The 18354-nt window shown below is 61.4% G+C and overlaps 4 protein-coding genes across 10 annotated transcripts in view; 2 read left to right on the top strand and 2 right to left on the bottom strand.

Moving 5' to 3' along the window:
* The window catches only part of RANBP3 (RAN binding protein 3), a 54614-nt gene extending 52244 nt beyond the window's left edge, over window positions 1–2370 (top strand). For all 7 annotated transcript variants that reach the window (XM_040461636.1, XM_040461633.1, XM_040461632.1 and 4 more), the window contains 3 exons: window positions 1013–1155; window positions 1619–1799; window positions 1906–2370. In XM_040461636.1, coding sequence (XP_040317570.1) covers window positions 1013–1155; window positions 1619–1799; window positions 1906–1949 — 368 coding nt within the window. In that variant the 3' untranslated portion in view covers window positions 1950–2370. The remainder of the gene's footprint in view (window positions 1–1012; window positions 1156–1618; window positions 1800–1905) is intronic.
* An 844-nt stretch (window positions 2371–3214) lies between these two features.
* CAPS (calcyphosine) lies at window positions 3215–5281 on the bottom strand. The gene is made up of 4 exons (XM_040461638.1): window positions 4609–5281; window positions 4358–4535; window positions 4034–4240; window positions 3215–3960 (listed from the first exon to the last, which is right to left on the bottom strand). The coding sequence occupies exons 1-4, from the start codon at window positions 4689–4691 to the stop codon at window positions 3859–3861; spliced, it is 570 nt and encodes a 189-aa protein (XP_040317572.1). The 5' UTR covers window positions 4692–5281; the 3' UTR covers window positions 3215–3858.
* A 1101-nt stretch (window positions 5282–6382) lies between these two features.
* Window positions 6383–9822, bottom strand: VMAC (vimentin type intermediate filament associated coiled-coil protein). Its single transcript, XM_040461639.1, has 2 exons — window positions 9579–9822; window positions 6383–8357 (listed from the first exon to the last, which is right to left on the bottom strand). Exons 1-2 carry the CDS (start codon window positions 9767–9769, stop codon window positions 8039–8041), a joined length of 510 nt encoding a protein of 169 aa, XP_040317573.1. The 5' UTR covers window positions 9770–9822; the 3' UTR covers window positions 6383–8038.
* A 1022-nt stretch (window positions 9823–10844) lies between these two features.
* Window positions 10845–16647, top strand: NDUFA11 (NADH:ubiquinone oxidoreductase subunit A11). Its single transcript, XM_040461580.1, has 4 exons — window positions 10845–11018; window positions 14898–14990; window positions 15093–15215; window positions 16466–16647. The coding sequence occupies exons 1-4, from the start codon at window positions 10922–10924 to the stop codon at window positions 16576–16578; spliced, it is 426 nt and encodes a 141-aa protein (XP_040317514.1). The 5' UTR covers window positions 10845–10921; the 3' UTR covers window positions 16579–16647.
* Window positions 16648–18354: the final 1707 nt, after the last annotated feature.

Raw genomic sequence — 18354 nt, 5'->3', positions numbered from 1 at the left:
CCCAGGCCTGATCCCAAGGCTCTCGCAGCCAGCTCTTCCGCGACTCTCCTCTTTGTGGGTGTGAAAGTAGACAAGAGTACTTAGCAACTTTCGAACTTGTTTTCTAATAGTAAAAGGGCCGGTTGCTTTATGGTGCAAAAAGGAAAAGGAAATCAAACAGTAACTTCAGTCACCCCGTACGGCTGTTGATCCTCATCACAGACCTTCCTTCCCCCAGCCCGTCCCAAGCGTTCCACCTGCCTCGGAGGTGGGCCCATTGGGCGCAGAGGGCTCGGGGAGTGGACTTGGGGGAGTCTGGTCACTAGGAGCCCACGACCCCACCCTGCAGCCTCCCTGAGCTGGCCCGAGCTGCTCCGTCTGGTGGGGAGGGGTGGGCTGACAGGAAGACAAGCCGTCGCCATGTCCGCAGGGTCAGGGCACATGCGGGGAAGGTGGGCTCTGGTAGAGCCGGCAGGCGGACAGTGGCCTTGGGCCTGCTGCAGGTAGAATGGGGTGGTTCTTCCAGAGAAGGAAGGTCTGTAGCCTCTTTTTTCTTCACCATGTGGCACCTTCTGTCTCTGTCTCCCTCCTGGTGGAAGCTCTAAGCAGCAGTTGGCCTCGGTCTTTTTTCTCAGAAAGCCACAGGGTCGGGGCTGGGGCTGCCCTGAGAATCGGGCCGGTCAGGGGTCCCCTAAAAAAGCGCCCGTGCCCAGCCCGCAGTTGTCCCTCTTGGGCCTCACCTTCCCCTAATCCTCCCCTTCCCCAAGGGAGCCATCGTCCTGGTGCCTGCTGGGAGGACCGACGGAACCCTCCACGCAGTGGATATATGGTGGCCTCTTGGCCCACCCGTGGCCATGGGGGAGCTAGGGAGTCCAGGGCTGGCCTGGCGCGTGGGGGGCTACGGCTCAGCGGACCTCGAGGGGATTGTGGGATTTCACCCCTGTGATGTTTTCGTTCCGGGTGGTGTCTGCTCTCCTCGCCGGCTGTGGGGTGGGGGTCAGGGGCCGGGGCTGAGTGGCCTTGCTGGTTGCAGTGATGCGGACCCAGGGCAGCTTGCGGCTGATCCTCAACACCAAGCTGTGGGCCCAGATGCAGATTGACAAGGCCAGTGAAAAGAGCATACGCATCACAGCCATGGACACCGAGGACCAGGGCGTGAAGGTTTTCCTGATCTCAGTGAGTAGCCCTGGGGAAAGGGTGGGATGCTGCTGACCTCTTGGGGAAAGGAGCTGCCAGACGGCGCCCTGGACGAGGGCCGTGCCCTCCTGCACCCCCACAGAAGGGAGGTTCCCGGGCACACCCAGTCGGCGCACCGCAGGGCCGCACTAAGCGCCGGCCCTCTGTGGGGCGCCCTGTGGTCCAGGGGGCCAGTAGGGTGGCCTGCAGGCCAGCCAGTGTCCAGAAGGAGCGGGTCGGGACAGATGGGTGGAAGAACGACCAGAGCAGCCCCGCAGCACGAGCACCAGCGCCAGTGCAGCCGCAAGCTGTGTGAGCCCCTGGGGAGGACGGGCCCCGGGGCAGCAGGGGCTTCCGTCCGCTGTCCCTGAGTTTGTCCTCCCCGGACACAGCCTGGGGATGTGGTGGCAGCCAGCCCAACCCAGAGGCCTTACAGCCCACTGCTTCCCTCCGCCTCTCCCAGGCCAGTTCCAAGGACACGGGCCAGCTGTATGCAGCCCTGCACCACCGCATCCTGGCCCTGCGCAGCCGCGTGGAGCAGGAGCAGGAAGCCAAGCTGCCTGCCCCCGAACCCGGGGCAGCCCCATCCAACGAGGACGACAGTGACGAGGACGTCCTGGCTCCATCAGGGGCCACCGGAGGCGGTGAGCTGGTGGTCCCCGCCCTGGAGGTTGTGGGGGGGCCTGACCGAAGGGAATGGGGCTCCATCCAGGGTGGGGACCTGACGGTGAGGCCGCTGCTTCCCAACAGGTGCTGGCGATGAAGGGGACGGGCAGACGGCCGGGAGCACATAGCGCCGGGAGCCGGCTGCCCGCGAGCCTGCTGCTTTGTCCGTCTGTCCGCCCGCCTGCCCCGCCCCGCCCCGCCGGCAGTGTTGAGGCGTGGGGCTCGGGAACCACACTCCCCGCTGGGTTGGCCACAGTTCGGATCCGCATGTCCCGTTCAGAAGCAGACTCGGGAACTGCCTGAATGTGGTTTGGGACACGAGACCTCATCATATTGATGAGCAAAACGAAAAAGAACATTTCTTCCCTCCCCTCCTTTGAATCGAAATGGCACATTAAGACTTGTCACGGCTTCTCACTGGGACTGGGACACCTTGTTTCTTCACCCCTCCCTCCTCGTGTCCCCGGCCTCTGTCGCCGCCGCCCACCCAGGCGGGTCTGTCCACACGAGTATAAACACTGGGCCTGCTGGACGCTTTGTTAACCACCATCTTTGTCTCCGGTTTCCCACCTTCTGATTTGGGGCTTATATTTTTAGATCTTTTTTTCCCCCGAAGCTTTGTGTTTGGTTTCTTAGGTTAAGACTCTCCTGTGCATCGATTGGGCACACCTCCATCCTGGGCCACGTCCTCCTCCTCCCTGTGCTCCTGGCCTCTGTGCTGGGGTGGGGGTCAGGCCCCCGCTTGTTCCCTACCCAGGGGTGCTTCAGGCCCAGTGCTGACGTGTTGAGGGGTTGGGCCCCAGACCTGGAGAGAGCTTACCTAGAAAAGGGTCGCTGGACCCTGGGAGGGTCCCCATGCACCTTCCTGCCTGTCCCCATCACGTCGGTCACCCATCATCTGGCACCCAGGCGCAGAACTGCTTCCTGCCGCTGGCCATTCCTTGCCCAGCCCTGGACCTCACCGCCCCCAAGACCATCCAGGGCTGGGGTCCTCTGTGAGAGGCAGAGGGGGACCTTGGCAGGGCCTTCGAGGAGGGGGCAGGGGACTGGTTCCCGGCAACCGGCCATCCCCCACGGGAGCAGGCGCTATGGCCACCCCCCACCCTGGAGCGTGGCCAAGAGCCAGCCGGGCATCATGCACCCGGGAAGGCCTGTGAAGATGGTCCTGTGCACAGGGCTCCAAGGGATTTCAGAGGAAACTGCCCAGCCCTGCCCTCAGAGGGTAAGAAGGCCTCATCTGTGCAGCTACAACACCACCCACACCTCGGGTCGGTCGTGTACAGCCTGAGCCTGAGCCGTGGGAAGACACCAAAGGCCCTCCCAGCAGATCCGGTCACACTTCTCTGCTTTAAGCCTTAGCCAACTAGTGACAAGTAAAACCAGATAATGCCCATGTGTTTTGGAACATTTATGTAAGATTGTCATATGAAATGTATTTGGGAACTACATTAAAACTTTTAACTAAAACTCTGGCCTCCTGCATGCCCCAGGGGCCTCAGGAAGCCAGACAGCCTGGCCAAGAACAGCCTCCGGCTCCCGGGCCAGCCTGGCCCCTGCGCCCCACGGCACGTCCGGGCAGGTCACCACACTTGGCTGCCTTCCAAGACTGGCCGCCTCCGTGCTGAGCTTTGCTTTGTCCCCGGCCGTCTGGCTTCCCTGGGTGGGGGGGGGGGGGGGGGGCCACGGCGTTGCTGGCAGGGCGGAGGATTCACTGAGCAGAGACGGGAGGAAGCAGGGTGGGGGGCATCTGCAGTGGCTTTGTGAGGCCTGAGGTCAGCACAGCAGGGACAGGGATTCTGAGCCAGTGACCCATCCTTGGAACCTCTGTCCTCCTTCCACCTGATGGCCAAGCTGGGTCCTCTGAGACCCGGTCCGGCTGGTCCCACAGCCTCAATCTTCCACATTCCTCTGTAGCACCCCCCCCCCCCCCGCCCTGGGCGCTGTGCAGCTAGAAGCCCAGGTGAGAGGGGCCAGGGCTCGGGGGCCAGGGTGGGGGTCCTACACTACGATGGTGCTGGCTGGGTAAGCGTGTACTGCTCACAGCTGCCAGGCGCTGGTCATCATGGCCACAAACTCCTCATCTGTGTCCACGGAGGCGCTCACGCCGCTGTAGTAGTCCTGGAATTCAGCCAGAGTGACCTGGGGGCAGGTGGGCTGTAAGTGGAGACCAGACACCGGGGTGGAGGGGGCAGGGGTATCCGGGGGCACCCACCTGCCCATCCTTCTCAGAGGAGTCGAAGTTGTCCAGGAAGCGGCGGAGGACCTCCTCCTCGGTCCACTCCCCATTTCGCACCTTGGGGTGGGCGCGGCCACTGTAGACCCCCCGGAGGTCGTCCACGGTCACCACGCTGTCCCCACTGCGGTCCAGCTTGGCAAACGCAGCTGCGATGACCGCCTCCCGGGCCTGGGACATGGGGGGCTGGGGAGGAGAAGGCAGTAACTGGGGGGCCCTCCACCCACCAGGGCTCTCGGACATCCGGTGTCCGCACTGTCCCAGGCAAGCCCACCCTCCAGACCGCGGGGCCCAGGGCCTCACCCGCAGTGCCCTCAGGAACTCCTCCAGGTCCAGCGTCCCACTGCCGTCACGGTCCCAGCGCCTGCACACACCCTCCGCCTCAGCTGCGTCCAGCACCAGCCCCAGCTCAGCCAGGCCCCGCTGGAGTTCCCCCGAGTCCAGGGATCGGCTCTTGTCCCGATCCAGGCGGCGGAAAAACCTGAGGGGCGGGGGACGGAGTTAGAAGGTAGTCTCTGGAGCTGGGGGTCGAGAAGGTTCAGGGGACAGCTCACCTAGCCAGGCCCTGGATGCCCAAGGCCCCTCGGGACAGACACTGTGCCCGGAGCTTCTCCACAGTGGCGTCCACAGCATCCATGCTGGGTCAGGGCTGTCCGGGTAGCTGGATTGGAGAGAGCTGGAGGAAGGGCTCCCACTCTGCCGGCCAGGCTGTGGTCAGGTGCCGCAAGCCTGCCCTGGCCCACTACCTGCTCACCTGCCCTTCGTCTGCTCTGGAAGCCAGACAGCCACTCCTCTGGCTCCTGCCCACTTTGCCCAGCGCTGGCAACGCGTCCTGCCCAGCAGGACTGTTGCTAAGGGATGGTGGCTCAGGAGACTGGGAGGGGCCCCGGCTGTAACTCTCACTGTGCCGGTGCCCCGTAGCCCTAGGCACACCCTGTGGAGCGGAGTGGCCGGGCCAAGAGGGACAGGGCAGTGCTCTCGCGGGCACCACTGCCCAGCCTCTGTTCTGCTCACTCCCAGCCTTGCAGTGCCCAGGTCTGGGATAAAGCCAGACCCAGGTGGGGAGTCGGGGGTCACCCTTCCTGGCTATAAGAGGAAGGTCACTATTCCTGGCTATAAGAAGGAGGGGTGGGCCACAGCCCTGCAAGGACCAGGGTCCTGGATGGAGAGGGGCAAGGTCATGGCCGAGGAGGCTCAAGACCCAATTCCTGTGTGACCTGGAACAGGTTCCCTGCCCTCTCTGGGCTTTACCGGCCCCCTGCCCCTTTTCACAGGGCAGCAGCAGCCAAGGCTGCTGAGGGATCCAGGTTCAAAGGGGTTTGAGGTGGCCCAGGCCCACGTCCAGGTTTTCAGATCAATGTGCCTGAGCCAGGATACAGCAGCCTTACGATGCTTCAACATTGTCAGACAGAGAAGTTCCTGGTAGTTTTTTAGAGGCCAGTTGTGGTGTTTTTGTCGATGTGGGTCTTTTGGTGGTCGGTTTTCAGTGCTCAAACATCACCCAGTGGTCTTGCTCATAATAAGCTGGGGGAGCCAGGGAACTACGGCACCAAGCGACAAAGTGCCTCTGCCCCCCCCACCCCCCAATGCCCAAGAAGAACCAAGGCCACCGTCGCGGAAGGCCTTCGATGGAGACTTTGGACACCTTTGCCAACTGAGAGCATTTCAAACCCACAGATGGGACTGAAAATGACTTTGGATTTCCCAGGACCTAAAACGTGGGCCCCGTTTGGGGACCCATCAGCTGCAGACACCCAGAGAGGTCATCAGAGGCTTTTCGAAGCTTGGACTCAGACACAGAACAACGGTGGTATCAGAAACCAATCCACAGAGAGCACGCGGCCCAGCACCATGGTTCGGGCCACAGCTGATGTAAGTAACACTGTCAATTGTATGTGAAACTACAGCAAAAATTCTGGTGCCCTCCTGCGGTCCGTAGTTGTTCGAGTAGGCAGAGAACTGCTGCATTGTGTTTTCCACGCGGGTTACAAAAATCACATTTTTTTCCCATAGAAAAATGTCAAATATTAACCACAGCCATTGTAACTCTGTTTTGGCACCGCCTCATCTTGAAGAGAATCAGAATCTCAACAATAACCCCCCAGAACGTGGAAGTGTTCCAGGTCCTCCCGACCCCGAGGCCCACACTGAGCCTCACTTTCCACATCTGTAAAATGGGGCGAGCCTGTGCCGCAAAGATTAGACACCAGCCCCCTGTGGCTGTAACCTGTGTCTCCCCGCCAGGCAGGACCCCACCCTGACCCCGGAACGGCACCCGGGCCACCCCTCCAGTCCCCACCCGGGAAGGAGGAAGGAGGAAGGACCAAGGCCAAGAAATCATTCAGTTTATTCTTGAGCTCAGACAGGCCTCGGCCTGCCTTTCCCTCATACGAGCAGCCCCCCCTTAGTCATCCTTAGAAAATGGGGCCATTGTTCCTACACTGAGGGGTCACTGTTAGACACCAGGCGGGCAGGCAGCACCATCCTGGGGGCTGGGGAGGGTCACCGACCTTTCCAGGCCAAAACAGGCCCTGCCCCTTGGCAGTTCTTGGTGTGAAATTCCCTGAGTAAGGAGGCGGGCAAATGGCTACCGTGGTACCGGGCTGGGCGCTTCATTCGGCTGGGCAGAGAAAGGCACAGGATTCCCTGGTTTGATTTAAAAACAAAAACAGGCACCCGGAATGTCTCTGGCCAAGAAGGGGCAGCAGGGAAATGAGATTTAAAAAAAAAAAAAAAAAAAGATTCTCTAGAAAATATAAAAAGGGGCCAGCTGCTTGCTACAAAAGCTAAACTGGCCAGGGGACTCATCAGATGTGCTGGGGTTCGCTAACTCCCTTCAGGGCCCACAAACCCATCCTGTTCCTAAGGAGGTCCCAGGAACCTCCTCCTGGTGATAACAGAAACCCTGCCCTCGAGTAGCTGACACTCTGGTGACAAGAAGTTCCATAGAGATAACAGAATGATGGGAATCACTTCGGATAAGGCAATCAGGGAAGACCCCTCTGAGGAGGTGACTTCTGAGCAAAGATCTGAGGGACAAGGAACTGGTCCTTGTGACATCTGGGGGAAGAATGTTCTGGGCAGAGGGAAGAGCCAGTGGAAAATCCCTCAGGAAGGACTGTACCAAGAAAAGGTTGAGGGATGCCTGAGTTTTCCAGGGCAGCACAGCCTAGCTGCCAACATCTCACAATGTCTCACACGCACGCTCTGCCTTCTGGGCTAAAGGTTGACAGAAGGACAGAGTTAGGGGGAGAGAAAAATCTAGCATTAAAAATTTGTCTTCCTACAACCAGGGCAAAACGGCCCAAGTCTTGAGGTCCCCAATTCTGGAGTGGGATGAAGGATAAGAAAGAAAAAGCTTTAGCCTGGGACGAGAGGTGCTTCGGAAGGAACGGGAATCAGGGCAGGGGGAAAAGGTGGAGCAAAACTCGATGCCATCTGCCTCCACAAGCGACAGAGATGTCAGATGCTTCAGGGGCCGGACATCTGGCCCTAAGAGAGGCAAGAGAGCCAATTGGACCTCACACTTTGGCTGAAGAGGGTATCCCGGGCTCAGATCCGAGCAGGCGTGACCAAGACTGAAGCCAGAAATCCAGATGTTTGTGTAAACATTGCCAAATTTCCCGTAAGTCGACTGACTTAAAGTTTTGTTTAAAAACAAAAACAAGGGACACTTGACTGGCTCAGTGGGTAGGTAGAGCATGGGCCTCTTGATCTCGGAGTTGGAAGTTCAAGCCCCACAAAGGGATCATTTAAAATCTTTAAGAAACGACAAGAGCAGAACAAAACCAAAAAACCCTCTGGGCTACACATCTGCCTTTGGCCCACGGGCTGCCTGTTTGAAACCTACGACTTTTTAGCAGGTTTTGATGCTTGGAAAGGATTATGGCTGTGCCACGGGGCCCCCTCTCGGACACAGGTGACCCCTGAGGACACCCACAGCAGTGGAAGTCCGTCTCCGTTGTGGGATCTGTGCTCTGGGGCTCACACGGTGGTCCCAAACACCGCAGGCTGCAGGTGGTTCCTGTCTTCCTCGTCCCCAGTGCTGTTGGCAAGGCCTGGACCGGGCCCGCTGGGGGGTGGGTGGCTGGGGTCTCCAGTTGGCAAGGGCCCTAGGCGCTCGGCTTCGGCCAGGGCGGCCAGCAGCCCGGCCACGGGTGGCCGCCAACGGCAGATGTCCTGCAGCAGCTCGGCCCGGGGCTGCAGCTGCCCGATGAGCTCATTCCTCTGGCGCAGGGCGGCCTGCAGGCTGTGGACCGTGGCCTCGGAGGTCAGCAGCTGCTCCTGGAGAGCGGCAATCTCACTGGCAGGAAGGCAAGACAGGGCAGTTGTGGTACCAAGGGGACCAGAGGTTCTTCTCCCTGCTCCCGACCTCGTGGGGGGCTCCCCATCACCATCAGGATAAGGCCCTGCTCCTCGCCACTGCTTCAAGGCCCCCCCTTGGCATGGACTGGATGTTTGTGTCCCCTCAAAACTCTTGGGCTGAATCCCTACCCACCCATCCCCAATGTGATGTATTTGGAGATGGAGCCTTTGGGGCGTAAGTAAAATAAGATGAGATTGTGAGGGTGGGGCCCTCGTAGAATTAGTGCCCTTGTAAGAAGAGACACCAGAGAGCTTGCTTGCTCTCTGCCGTGTGAGCACGCAGCGAAGACAGCAATCTGCAAGCCAGGAAGACAATCTGTCACCAGGAACTGAACCTATCAGTTGGACTTTCCAGCCCCCAGAACCGGGGGGGGGGGGGGTAGGAATCAGTTGTTTAAAGCCCCCCGGTCTCTGGTGTTCTGTAATGGCAACCAGAGCAGACTAACACTACTCTCATTGCTCCCTTGCAGGTCCCCTTTCCCCTACATCTTTTCCTATTTGTTTAGCTTAGATGGCCCCTCCTCCAGGAAGCCTTCCATCTGGGCCCCCTCAGAACCCTATGTGCCCTTCCATCACAACCCCAACCACCCCATTTTGTAACTGCTTAGTATGCTTGAGGGCTATGCTATGTAGGTCTCACTTAGGGGCTCTGGTGCGCGGAAGCTGCCTGGCACACAGGTGCTCAGTAAAGATGAATGAATGGTTCCAACCAGGTCCGAACCCTTTCCCACTTGGGCTCCAGACCTCCCTCCCCCCTGGGCGCTTGTCTCATCCCTTTCCATCCTCAGTGCCTCTTCAAAACTAGAGGGGCTCTTCAGAACTGCTGGTGTGATCCCATCCTCCTCTGCTCCAAAACCTGTCATGGCTCCCAATACCTAAGGGGAGGTGGGTGATCCCCGCACCCCTGGAAAAGAGCCGATTTTGCCTTGTGGAAAAACGGGCTCTGTTTTAAGTTAGAAATCCACACTTGTGTGACACCCCTCAACTTGGCATGCCGGTGACTAGTTCGAGGTTTTTGGTGTTTGTTTGTTCAATTGCACCGGAAGTCCAGCCTACACGTGAATGTACACGGTTCCCGCGCCTCTCCTCCCTTTCCAGCCTCGGCTCTGCCTCCGCCCACGTCCTTCAAGAAGTCCACCTGGCCGGCCCCGGGCCTCACCAGTCCTTGGCGCGGCCCAGCTCCTCCAGCGCAGCGCGCAGCTGCTGGTCGTGGCGGGCCAGGCGCTCGGCCTGGGCGCTCACTGTGCGCTCCGCCGCGTCCAGCCGCGCCTCCAGCTCCGCCGCGCGCCGGTGCACAGCCGCCAGGTGTGCGTTCGCCTCGCGGATCTGCAGCGGCTGCGGCGCCGACATGGCCCCGGCGCCGTCCCGGACGGCCCGGAACCGGGCCCAGGCCCCGCCCCCAGCCCCGGTGGGCCACGCCCCCAGAGGCTCTCTCTGGACCGAGCGATTGGCCTCGGCCCGATGGGTCGCGCCCTCCTCAAACCCAAACGCCCTCAATGGTTTGGGCACCTCGAAACTCCGCCCCTGAGCCCGGCCTGACTCTAAGATTGGCCAACGTCCTGACGAGCCACGCCCCCAGGCGGGCCTGGTTCTCCTGCGGCCCGCCCAGTTCAGGCTTCCGCAACGGGATTGGCCACTCCTTCGAGACAGGCCCCGCCCCACTGAGAAGCCAACACTACGATTGGTCCGGGTCCTGCGGTCCAGAAAGCCTGACCAGGCCCCGGGCTGCGAGTCTCTGGGAGCTACCCAAACGGCCACGGCCACGCCCCTTAGGCAATCGTACAGCTCCGGATTGGCCAAGTGCCCTGCAGGCAGTGTTTTTTTCCCCCCCCCGGCCACGCCCCCCAAGTCTAGCGCGGACCTCCTCCGGCCCGGGGCTTGGACGAGCCAGCCGCAGGCAGGGCACAGGTGCTGTCCCGCTAAAATCCTAGCCCCGGGATCGTCATCTTCCGCCGCCCGCGAGTCTGGCCACGCCCCCAAACAGTCGCACGCGGTTCGGACTCTGCTTGGAGACCGGCCCAGGGCGTGATCACGCCCCCTTGCGGATTCTGGCGCTGGGAGTGGCCGCACTTCCGCTGTGCCCCGCCCCATAGTTACATCTTGCGCCTATCAAATGGAGTTCCGCCCCGCGCCCAAATACCCGTCATAGTCCCACCCCCAGATTAGGCCCCCACTCCGGGCCAAACCCTTCCTAGCCTAGGCCCTTCTGACTTAGGGCTAGCGAGATCTGCCTTCACTGATTCTGGCTGACTTCAGTTTCTCCCTCCAGAAATCGGCTGGGGGTGCACGCGCGCCTCCTTTACACCAGTCTCGACTCGGCGCTTGAGCGCCACGGGTGTCTGTGTTCTCGGTGCTCAATAAAGTTGCACGCTTGTTGTCGGCCCTTGCGCCCGAGAGGTTGCGCGCGCCGCCCAGGAAGTCTCGCGAGAACGAAAGGCGGCGGCTGCCCTTGGGTGCGGGGAGACGGTCGGGTGTGCGGTGCGGGGCCAGGGGTTCGCGGTCATGGTGCAGACGCTTCTTCAGCAATACCGGGACATTCCCGATGGCACCGAGTGCCACCGCAAGACCTACGCCAGTACCACACTGAGTGGTGCCGCTGGTGAGCGCCGCCCGGGCCCCGAAGGCACAGGGTGCAAGGAGGTCATGGAGTCGCTGGCGGCTGTCCGAGGGCGTCTTGGGGGGCTGGGGATCTCGCAGGTGGCGCATGGTTGTCACCGGGGGGCCTGCGGTGGCCCTGGGAGGCTGGGGAGCTCTTGTATGAGATAGATTTTGTAGGCGTGTCAGACTAATTCAGAGGGCTCAGGAAGTCCTAGGGGGTCTGGAGCTGGGTATCTCACGGGGTGACACGTGGGCGTCGTGGGAATGTCTGGGGAGGCCATGAGGGACTCTTGTGTGAAGGGGGTCCGGCAGGGTTGGAGGGCACTGGGAAGTGGTACCTGTGACAGGCTCTGGGGTCGTCAGAAGCTGTTCCCGGGTGCTGGGACTTAGGGGTTATTGTTGAAGCTGTCACCAGGCTCTGGGGAAGCCGTTGAGTGGGAGAGGGCCGTTATCGGGATCAAAGGAGCTGGGGATTCATGAGACTTAACAGGGTTAAGTTGAGGTTATTTGGGGGCAGGGGGGGTGGATCGTGGGTCATTATCCTGGAGGGGGATGAGGTTTTCTTAGGGTCCAGGAGAGTGGGATGTTTAGGGATATCTGAAGCTTTAATTGGGACCACCGGAGGGGTCGTAGGGGTGCCGAGATCATAGATGCGGCGGGTCAGGGGTACTATAAGGGTAGCCTTGGGAGGGCATAGGGGATCCACAGCCCTAGCACTCCCTTGCAGGGGAGACCCCAGCGACTCGCCTCTTCCAGGGTCCCTTTTGATGCTCAGTCTCTCTGAGATAGGTAGATAGGATGGTTTGGGCCACCTCCATGTCTCCAGCTCCTGAAACGAGGCCTGGCAGAAGTTGAGTCTCCCCCAGGCTACCGTTTTCTGCGTGTTTAGTGAGATCAGCGGTTATCGTGCCCATTTCTCAGAGATGGACGCTGAAGGTCGGAGAGGTGTATTAACTTCCCTTCGGTCTCTTGGAGCCGGTGTGCAAATCCAGGTCTGCTGATCCGCTCCTGAGGGTGGCTGAGGCAAGGACTGTGCATGCAGGGTCCTTGTGGAGGGGTCTGAAGAGAGAGGGTCGAGGGGGAGTCCCTGCGGATGGGTTATGTGGAGTCTGCTCGAGTGGCGAGTCGTTGGGATGGTGGAGGTGCATGGCGGGATCTCTGGGGTCCTTGAGAGAGGGGTGGGCGGTGTGGGGTTGGATCACTGGAGGGGTAAGTTATTAGGGCACATTCTTTTTTTTTTTATTTGGGCACATTCTTTTTTTTTTTTTTTTTTCCAACGTTTATTTATTTTTGGGACAGAGAGAGACAGAGCATGAACGGGGGAGGGGCAGAGAGAGAGAGGGAGACACAGAATCGGAAACAGGCTCCAGGCTCCGAGCCATCAGCCCAGAGCCCGACGCGGGGCTCGAACTCCCGGACCGCGAGATCGTGACCTGGCTGAAGTCGGACGCTTAACCGACTGCGCCACCCAGGCGCCCCAATTTGGGCACATTCTTAAGGGGCGATGCTGACATTGCGGGAGGCCTGGCCGAACTTGGTGGAGGCTCATGGTTGTGTCTAAAGGAAAATTAAAGCAGGAGAGGTCGCCTGAAGGGCATGTGGGGCCTTCAGGGCGAAGATTTGGGGGATTTTGAACCTGAGAAAGATATTAACGTTGGTGTTTGTGAATGGGAGTGCATGTGTTTGATCACAAATGCGTGGGCCTTGGGGGTGGACTGGAGTCTCAGGAGGCTTTTGGGGGAGACTGAGCACTTTCCAGGAGTGGGGTGCTGAGTGAGCCAGGAGCCTCTGGGGGAGGGGGGTTGCTGGAGGGTCTTTTAGGGAGGGTGGGTGGAAACCTTTGACAGGGGTGCCTGATAAGGCAGTGTGTGTGTGTGTGTGTGTGTGTGTGTGTGTGTGTGTGTGTATGTGTTGCTCACTATGCCCGCCTGCGTGTTCGCACTGGCCATCTCCATGTAACATACGGGACTTGGCTTCTGGATCCTTCCTTACCTCACCCTCCCTCATTCCCTGCCTCCCCTCAGCCCTCACTGAGAGAACACTTTTGTGTCCCATCTGGCTTTCCTGAGATGGTGAGCCCCTGGGCAGTGAATGAATGAATGAAGGCACCCAGTAACTCTTCTTTTTTTTTAATGTTTACATTTTTTTTTTGAGAGAGCAACAGAGCATGAGCGGGCGAGGGGCAGAGAGAGAGGGAGACACAGAATCCGAAACAGGCTCCAGGCCCTGAGCTGTCAGCACAGAGCCTGATGTGGGACTTGAACACACGAACCATGAGATCATGACCTGAGCCGAAGTCCGATGCTTAACCCACTGAGCCACCCAGAAGCCCCTAGGCGTTCAGTAACTCTTTGGGATGGGTGATGGATGGATTAGGGTTCACAGTAACAGTGAATGAATGTATGAGTGAATGAAGGTACAGAGGAACCAAATGAATGAATGAGTGAACGAATGAATGAATGAATGAATGTGGGTGCACAGTGAATGAGTGTGTGCATTGTGTCTGGAGGTCACTGCTGGAGCAAGTGGGGGGTCAGGAAGGGGGCCTTCAATGGGGTGATGGGGGGCCGTGGAAAGGTCTGAGTCATTACAGATTCTCATGTGCTGGGGATCAGAGGACCTGGGGAGGGGGGGCTGTGGCAGGTCACCCACCATGTTGGATGGTTGCTAGCAGAGAGTTGGGATGGGGCAGTCTTTGACCCTGGGATAATCGGAGACAACTGGGTCACACACTCCCAGTTCTAGGACTTCTGAGGGCTCTGGGGTGACGGAGGCACTGTCTGTGTGCGGCCTGGAATGTGAGCTGGCAAACAACAGTTCAGTTTTGCTGGGATGGGATAGGCTGGGCTGGCCCTGGAGGTCCCTATGGCAACTAGGCCAGGCTGGGGGTCTATAGGGAGAGGAGGGGTGTGTTGTCTGCCCTGAGCAGGGTCAGCTGGAGGTCGGGGAGCCCCGCGTTGGGCTGTTTCTGGTGACTCAGAGCCAGCCAGGTGGGCTTGGTCTGCCTCCCACCGAGGAGGATCTGGTGAGGGCAGCTGCCCAAGGGCTTGCCTTGGCCTCGCCCCAGACCCGCACACCAGCCCAGGCCAGTGTTTGCTCAGGATGCCCACGGACGGGGCCTCTGTCCTCACCACCCACCCACCGCTCGGCTCCAGGCCCGGCCCCCAGCGGGCCCCTCATGCGTAAAAGCCAGGGTCGGGCAGGGAGGCCAGGGCAACAGCAGAGATGGAAAAGCTGACCGGGTGGTGAGGCCGGGTGGGCGTGAGCGGCTGCCGAGCCAGCCAGGTGTGAGGGATGGCCCTTAGCCCAAGCCGCTAGCAGGGAGGGGGCCCCAGGGTGATGAGGGACAGGCCCAGGAGCCAGGTCTCTGCCAAGGAGGATCAGGCTGAGGAGCCCAGGGCCCCACGGGAGAGTGCAGCCTTGGACGGCAGTGGGGAGCAGGGCCTGTGGGGTGCAGCTGTGGTGTTTGTGCTGACCCTGGAGGCCAGGGAGCGGCCCAGCCACTTAGGCCCCAGGCCTGTTCTCCTGTCCATTGCATGCTGGGCCGGTGCGCGATGGAGGGTGAGGGGTCAGGCCTTGCGGAGGGGGGCCTGGGGTGCAGAGGTGGGGCTGAGAGCCCAGGTTCTGGAACAGCAGACAGGGCTGGAATCCCACCTTGGCTGCTCAGCAGCTGTGGGGCCCCGGGTGAACCCCAGAACAGTCCCTTCCTGGGCAGGGGGGTTGGTTGGGGGGTTGCTAGGAGCCTCCTTGAGGGTGCTGTGGGGACCGAGGGACAGAGGGTTTCTCTGATAGCAGGGGGGACTGCCCCCAGCCAGGGCCGCGCCTCGCCTCGGTGCCCAGGCCCCCGGTGCCACACACCTCACCCACTCTGGTCCCGCAGGCCTGATCTTCTCCGCCTACAGTGTCACGCTGCAGCCACCAGATTCCTTCCTGGAGGGAGTGGCGAGGACAGGGCGATACACACTTACTGCAGGTAAGCGAGCCTTGGCTTCTCCCTGGGGGCCCTCCTGGCACTGGCCCCTGGGCCCTGACTCGGCGCCCGCCCCCCCCCCCCCCCCCGCTGCTACCCCGACAGCCGCCATCGGTGCCATATTTGGCCTCACCTCCTGCATCAGTGCCCAGGTCCGAGAGAAGCCCGACGACCCCCTCAACTACTTCATCGGAGGCTGTGCCGGAGGCCTGACCCTGGGAGCGCGCAGTGAGTGAGCCCCCCCGCCCCTGACCTCCGCTGACCACCACCCCCCGGTCTGTCCTGGACCAGGGGCCAGCTGTGTGGACCCTCTGCCACCGGCCAGTTCAGTAATAGTAAGGGCCGCATGTGTACCTGACCGAGCCCTTACACCCTCCTGTGGCTCCCTGCGACATTCAGCGTGGCCCATAAGGCCCTGCACCATCTGCCCCGTCCCCTCTCTGCCCCCACCTCCTCCCTCTTTCCCCTTTGCTCACTCTCTACGAGACACGTGAGCCTCCTTGCTGGTCCTCCAGGCCAGGCCGGGACCTGCCCCAGGGCCTTTGCATGTGCTCTGCCCCCTTCCCGGAGTGCCGTTCACCCAGGTGTCAGCGCAGCCCCCTCTGTGTATGATCTGGAACCCCCACTGCCCTCATTTCCACATCCCCTTCCTCTGCTGCAGCTTGTCAGAGAACACGAGGTCACTGCCTGTCTCTGCCACCACCCCACAAGCATAGAGAGGGTGCATGGTCCTTGTGTTGCTGTCCCTCTCCCAGCACCCAGAGCCCTGACTGACCAGACACCCAGCCCTCCAGGGGACTTCCACTCACCATCCCTTCTAGAGATGCAGGAAGGGAGGCTCAGAGAGGGGGCTTGGGTGGCCCGAGGTCACCTGGGAACCGGCAGAGGTGCCTCCCTAGTGGGAAGGCAGGCCAGGGCCCCACGCCAGCCTGGCACAGTGGAGCTGCCCAAGCCGGGAAGCAGACAGTGCTCTCTCCACCTCCCGTAGCCCTGGCCCACCAGCCTGCCAGTGCTTGGTGGAACGTTCCAGTCAGGCAGAGGGCGGGCACCGTGGAGGAAGGCCCATGCATCCTAGCCTTTGCTTTAAGACCTTGGGTAAGGTCGGGTTGGACGTGCACCCCCCGGCCTGCCGTAGGGGCGAGCCCTGCATACAGCAAGCAGACCTCCGTCCCTTCTGTCCCCTTCCGTTCCTGGTCCGCAGAGCAGGTACAGGGCCCGGGCCCTGCGGCCGGGGCACAGGCTGAGACTCGACAAAGCGCCGCCCCTCCGCAGTCGGGTGCCCCACCCCCGGACCCGACAGCCTAGATCCCTTCTTGCCTCCGTTTCTGGGTTGCCGCGCACGTCTTCAAAGTCAAGGCGTCGCGCGACTTAATCCTCAAGGAGCCCTCAGCCTCAAGGGAAGGACATGCTCTTGGGCCCCCTGGGTGGCTGCAGGTGAGCCCCACGCGCGACTGACGCCACCCTCCCAACTCTGGCAGCCCACAGCTACGGGATCGGAGCCGCCGCGTGCGCGTACATGGGCACGATCGCCGCGTTGGTCAAGATGGGCCAGCTGGAGGGCTGGAAGGTGTTTGCAGCACCCAAGGTGTGAGCCCCGCCGCCTCCCGGGTCCCCGGCCAGGTTAAAATGCGACGAGAAATAAATTCTGTGCATACTGGTGTGTGTGAGTCTCCCGCCCCTCCTCCCCTGGCGTCTGCGATGTAGCCCCGTCTCGGGAGGGCAGGGCGGCGGTGACACCCCAGCAGCAGCCCAGCAAGGGAGCAGGAGACACGGCATCTGGGTTTGTTCTGACAGGGCCCACGGCGCCAGCTGGGCCCTAAACACAGGGCATCTGGGGGTGGGAGCTGGGCACCACCACCCACGGCCCCCCCCCCCCCCGTGCCCCCCAACACAGGTCACGGGCCATCCCCTCTCTGGGCACCATGGGGGGGACACACCCAGGGCCCACGCACAGCCTGACTCCAAATTCCTTGGCATTGGAGCGGAGCACCCCAGACGGGCTGACCCAGGAGCTTTGTCTCCATGTGACAGGTGGGTGACAGGCCACCAGGAGCCTGCAAAGCAGGGGCGCATGGCAGGAACGAGAGAAAAGAATCCTGATCCTCGCCCGCCGCCGCCTGTCAGACCCAGTGATTTAGGCAGCTGCAGAATGCTGGCACGGCCCTGGCCCCCCCCCCCCCCCCCCGCCGCTCTCCGCAGGCCTGGGTCTGGCTCTGCTTCCTGGCAGCCGGAAAGGGAGGCTTGCTCCAACATGTCAAGGTGGACCATAAATTAGGGCTCTCGGGGCCCTACCCCGGGGAGCAGGGGTATGCACGGGCAGCGACTGGGTCCTGGCGGGGTCTGGGCCCTGAGTCCCCCTCCTCGCCCATATCTGGCCCCGTCTCTCCCGCTTTCTCTCCAGCCCACCCTGGTGCCAACATGGTTGGAAGCCAGACTTGGAGCCTTGCTTTCCTCTGTCTACCCCCGGGGTAGTCGCTCGGCCAGGTGTTGGGCAGCTAAAATTCGTGTGCAGAGCCCAGGCCCTGCGGGCGTCGCCACCGCTGTTCTGTCATTACCCCGCAGCCACCCTGGGTCTCCTGCCAAAGTGGGCACAGGCACCAGCCCAGGGATGCGTCCGGGCCTGAGAAAGGCTGGAGGCTCCCCCCACCCGTGGGCCCGGAGAGGGGGGGCCTGCCGAGCCCTGAGAGCACTCTGGGGTCCCAGACCCATGTCCGAGTCCCAGCTCGCAGTTCTTTACTGGGTCTGTCCTCCGTGGCAAGCGGGGGCGACAGGGTCCCTCTCTCAGCAGTGTTCAGGGGCAACAGAGTAACTTAGTTTCCAAGGACCTGGTGCTGCCGGTAGGGCCTGCGGTCACTGAGGGCTGGGCCAGGGGGACCTGGTCAGGGCCGTGCCTTTGGTGACTTCTCAGCTGCCCGGGCCTCCCCTCCCTGTACATCCTTCCTCAGTCCCCTGGCTCTTTGCGAAGCCCAAGCCCCAGAGGGAAAGGGAAGACTCCCGGCCAGCCAGTCCCTTCCTACCTCCCAGCCTCAGTTTCCCCTTTAGTCGGCTCAGACCAGGGCAGTGCTCGGCACCTACTCAGCCCTCTCTGGGCTGGCTGGCTGGCTGCCAGCGTCGGAGGGGGCCTCTGCCAGGGCCCCCAGAATGGAGCAGGAGAGAGCAGCTGCCTGCGGGGCTCCAGGGAGCCCCCAAACCCAGACCCCCTTGCCCATAAACATTTATGAGGCTGTGAGGGACTGACATCATCCTGCCCCCCCACACAGACCCCATGGGGATGGCCCTTGTTTATAGTATCCAGCCCCCCGCCCCCTCCCCAACACACACCTTTGCCTGGGACACCACCTCCAGCCCCAGCAGCCCCTGCTCGGGG

This window comes from Herpailurus yagouaroundi, unplaced genomic scaffold (assembly GCF_014898765.1).
Source record: "Herpailurus yagouaroundi ecotype Mexico unplaced genomic scaffold, PumYag 295, whole genome shotgun sequence".
Classification (NCBI taxonomy): Eukaryota; Metazoa; Chordata; class Mammalia; order Carnivora; family Felidae; genus Herpailurus; species Herpailurus yagouaroundi.
The sequence above is the reverse complement of the archived record's forward strand: the minus strand, read 5'-3'. Positions and strand labels throughout refer to the sequence as shown.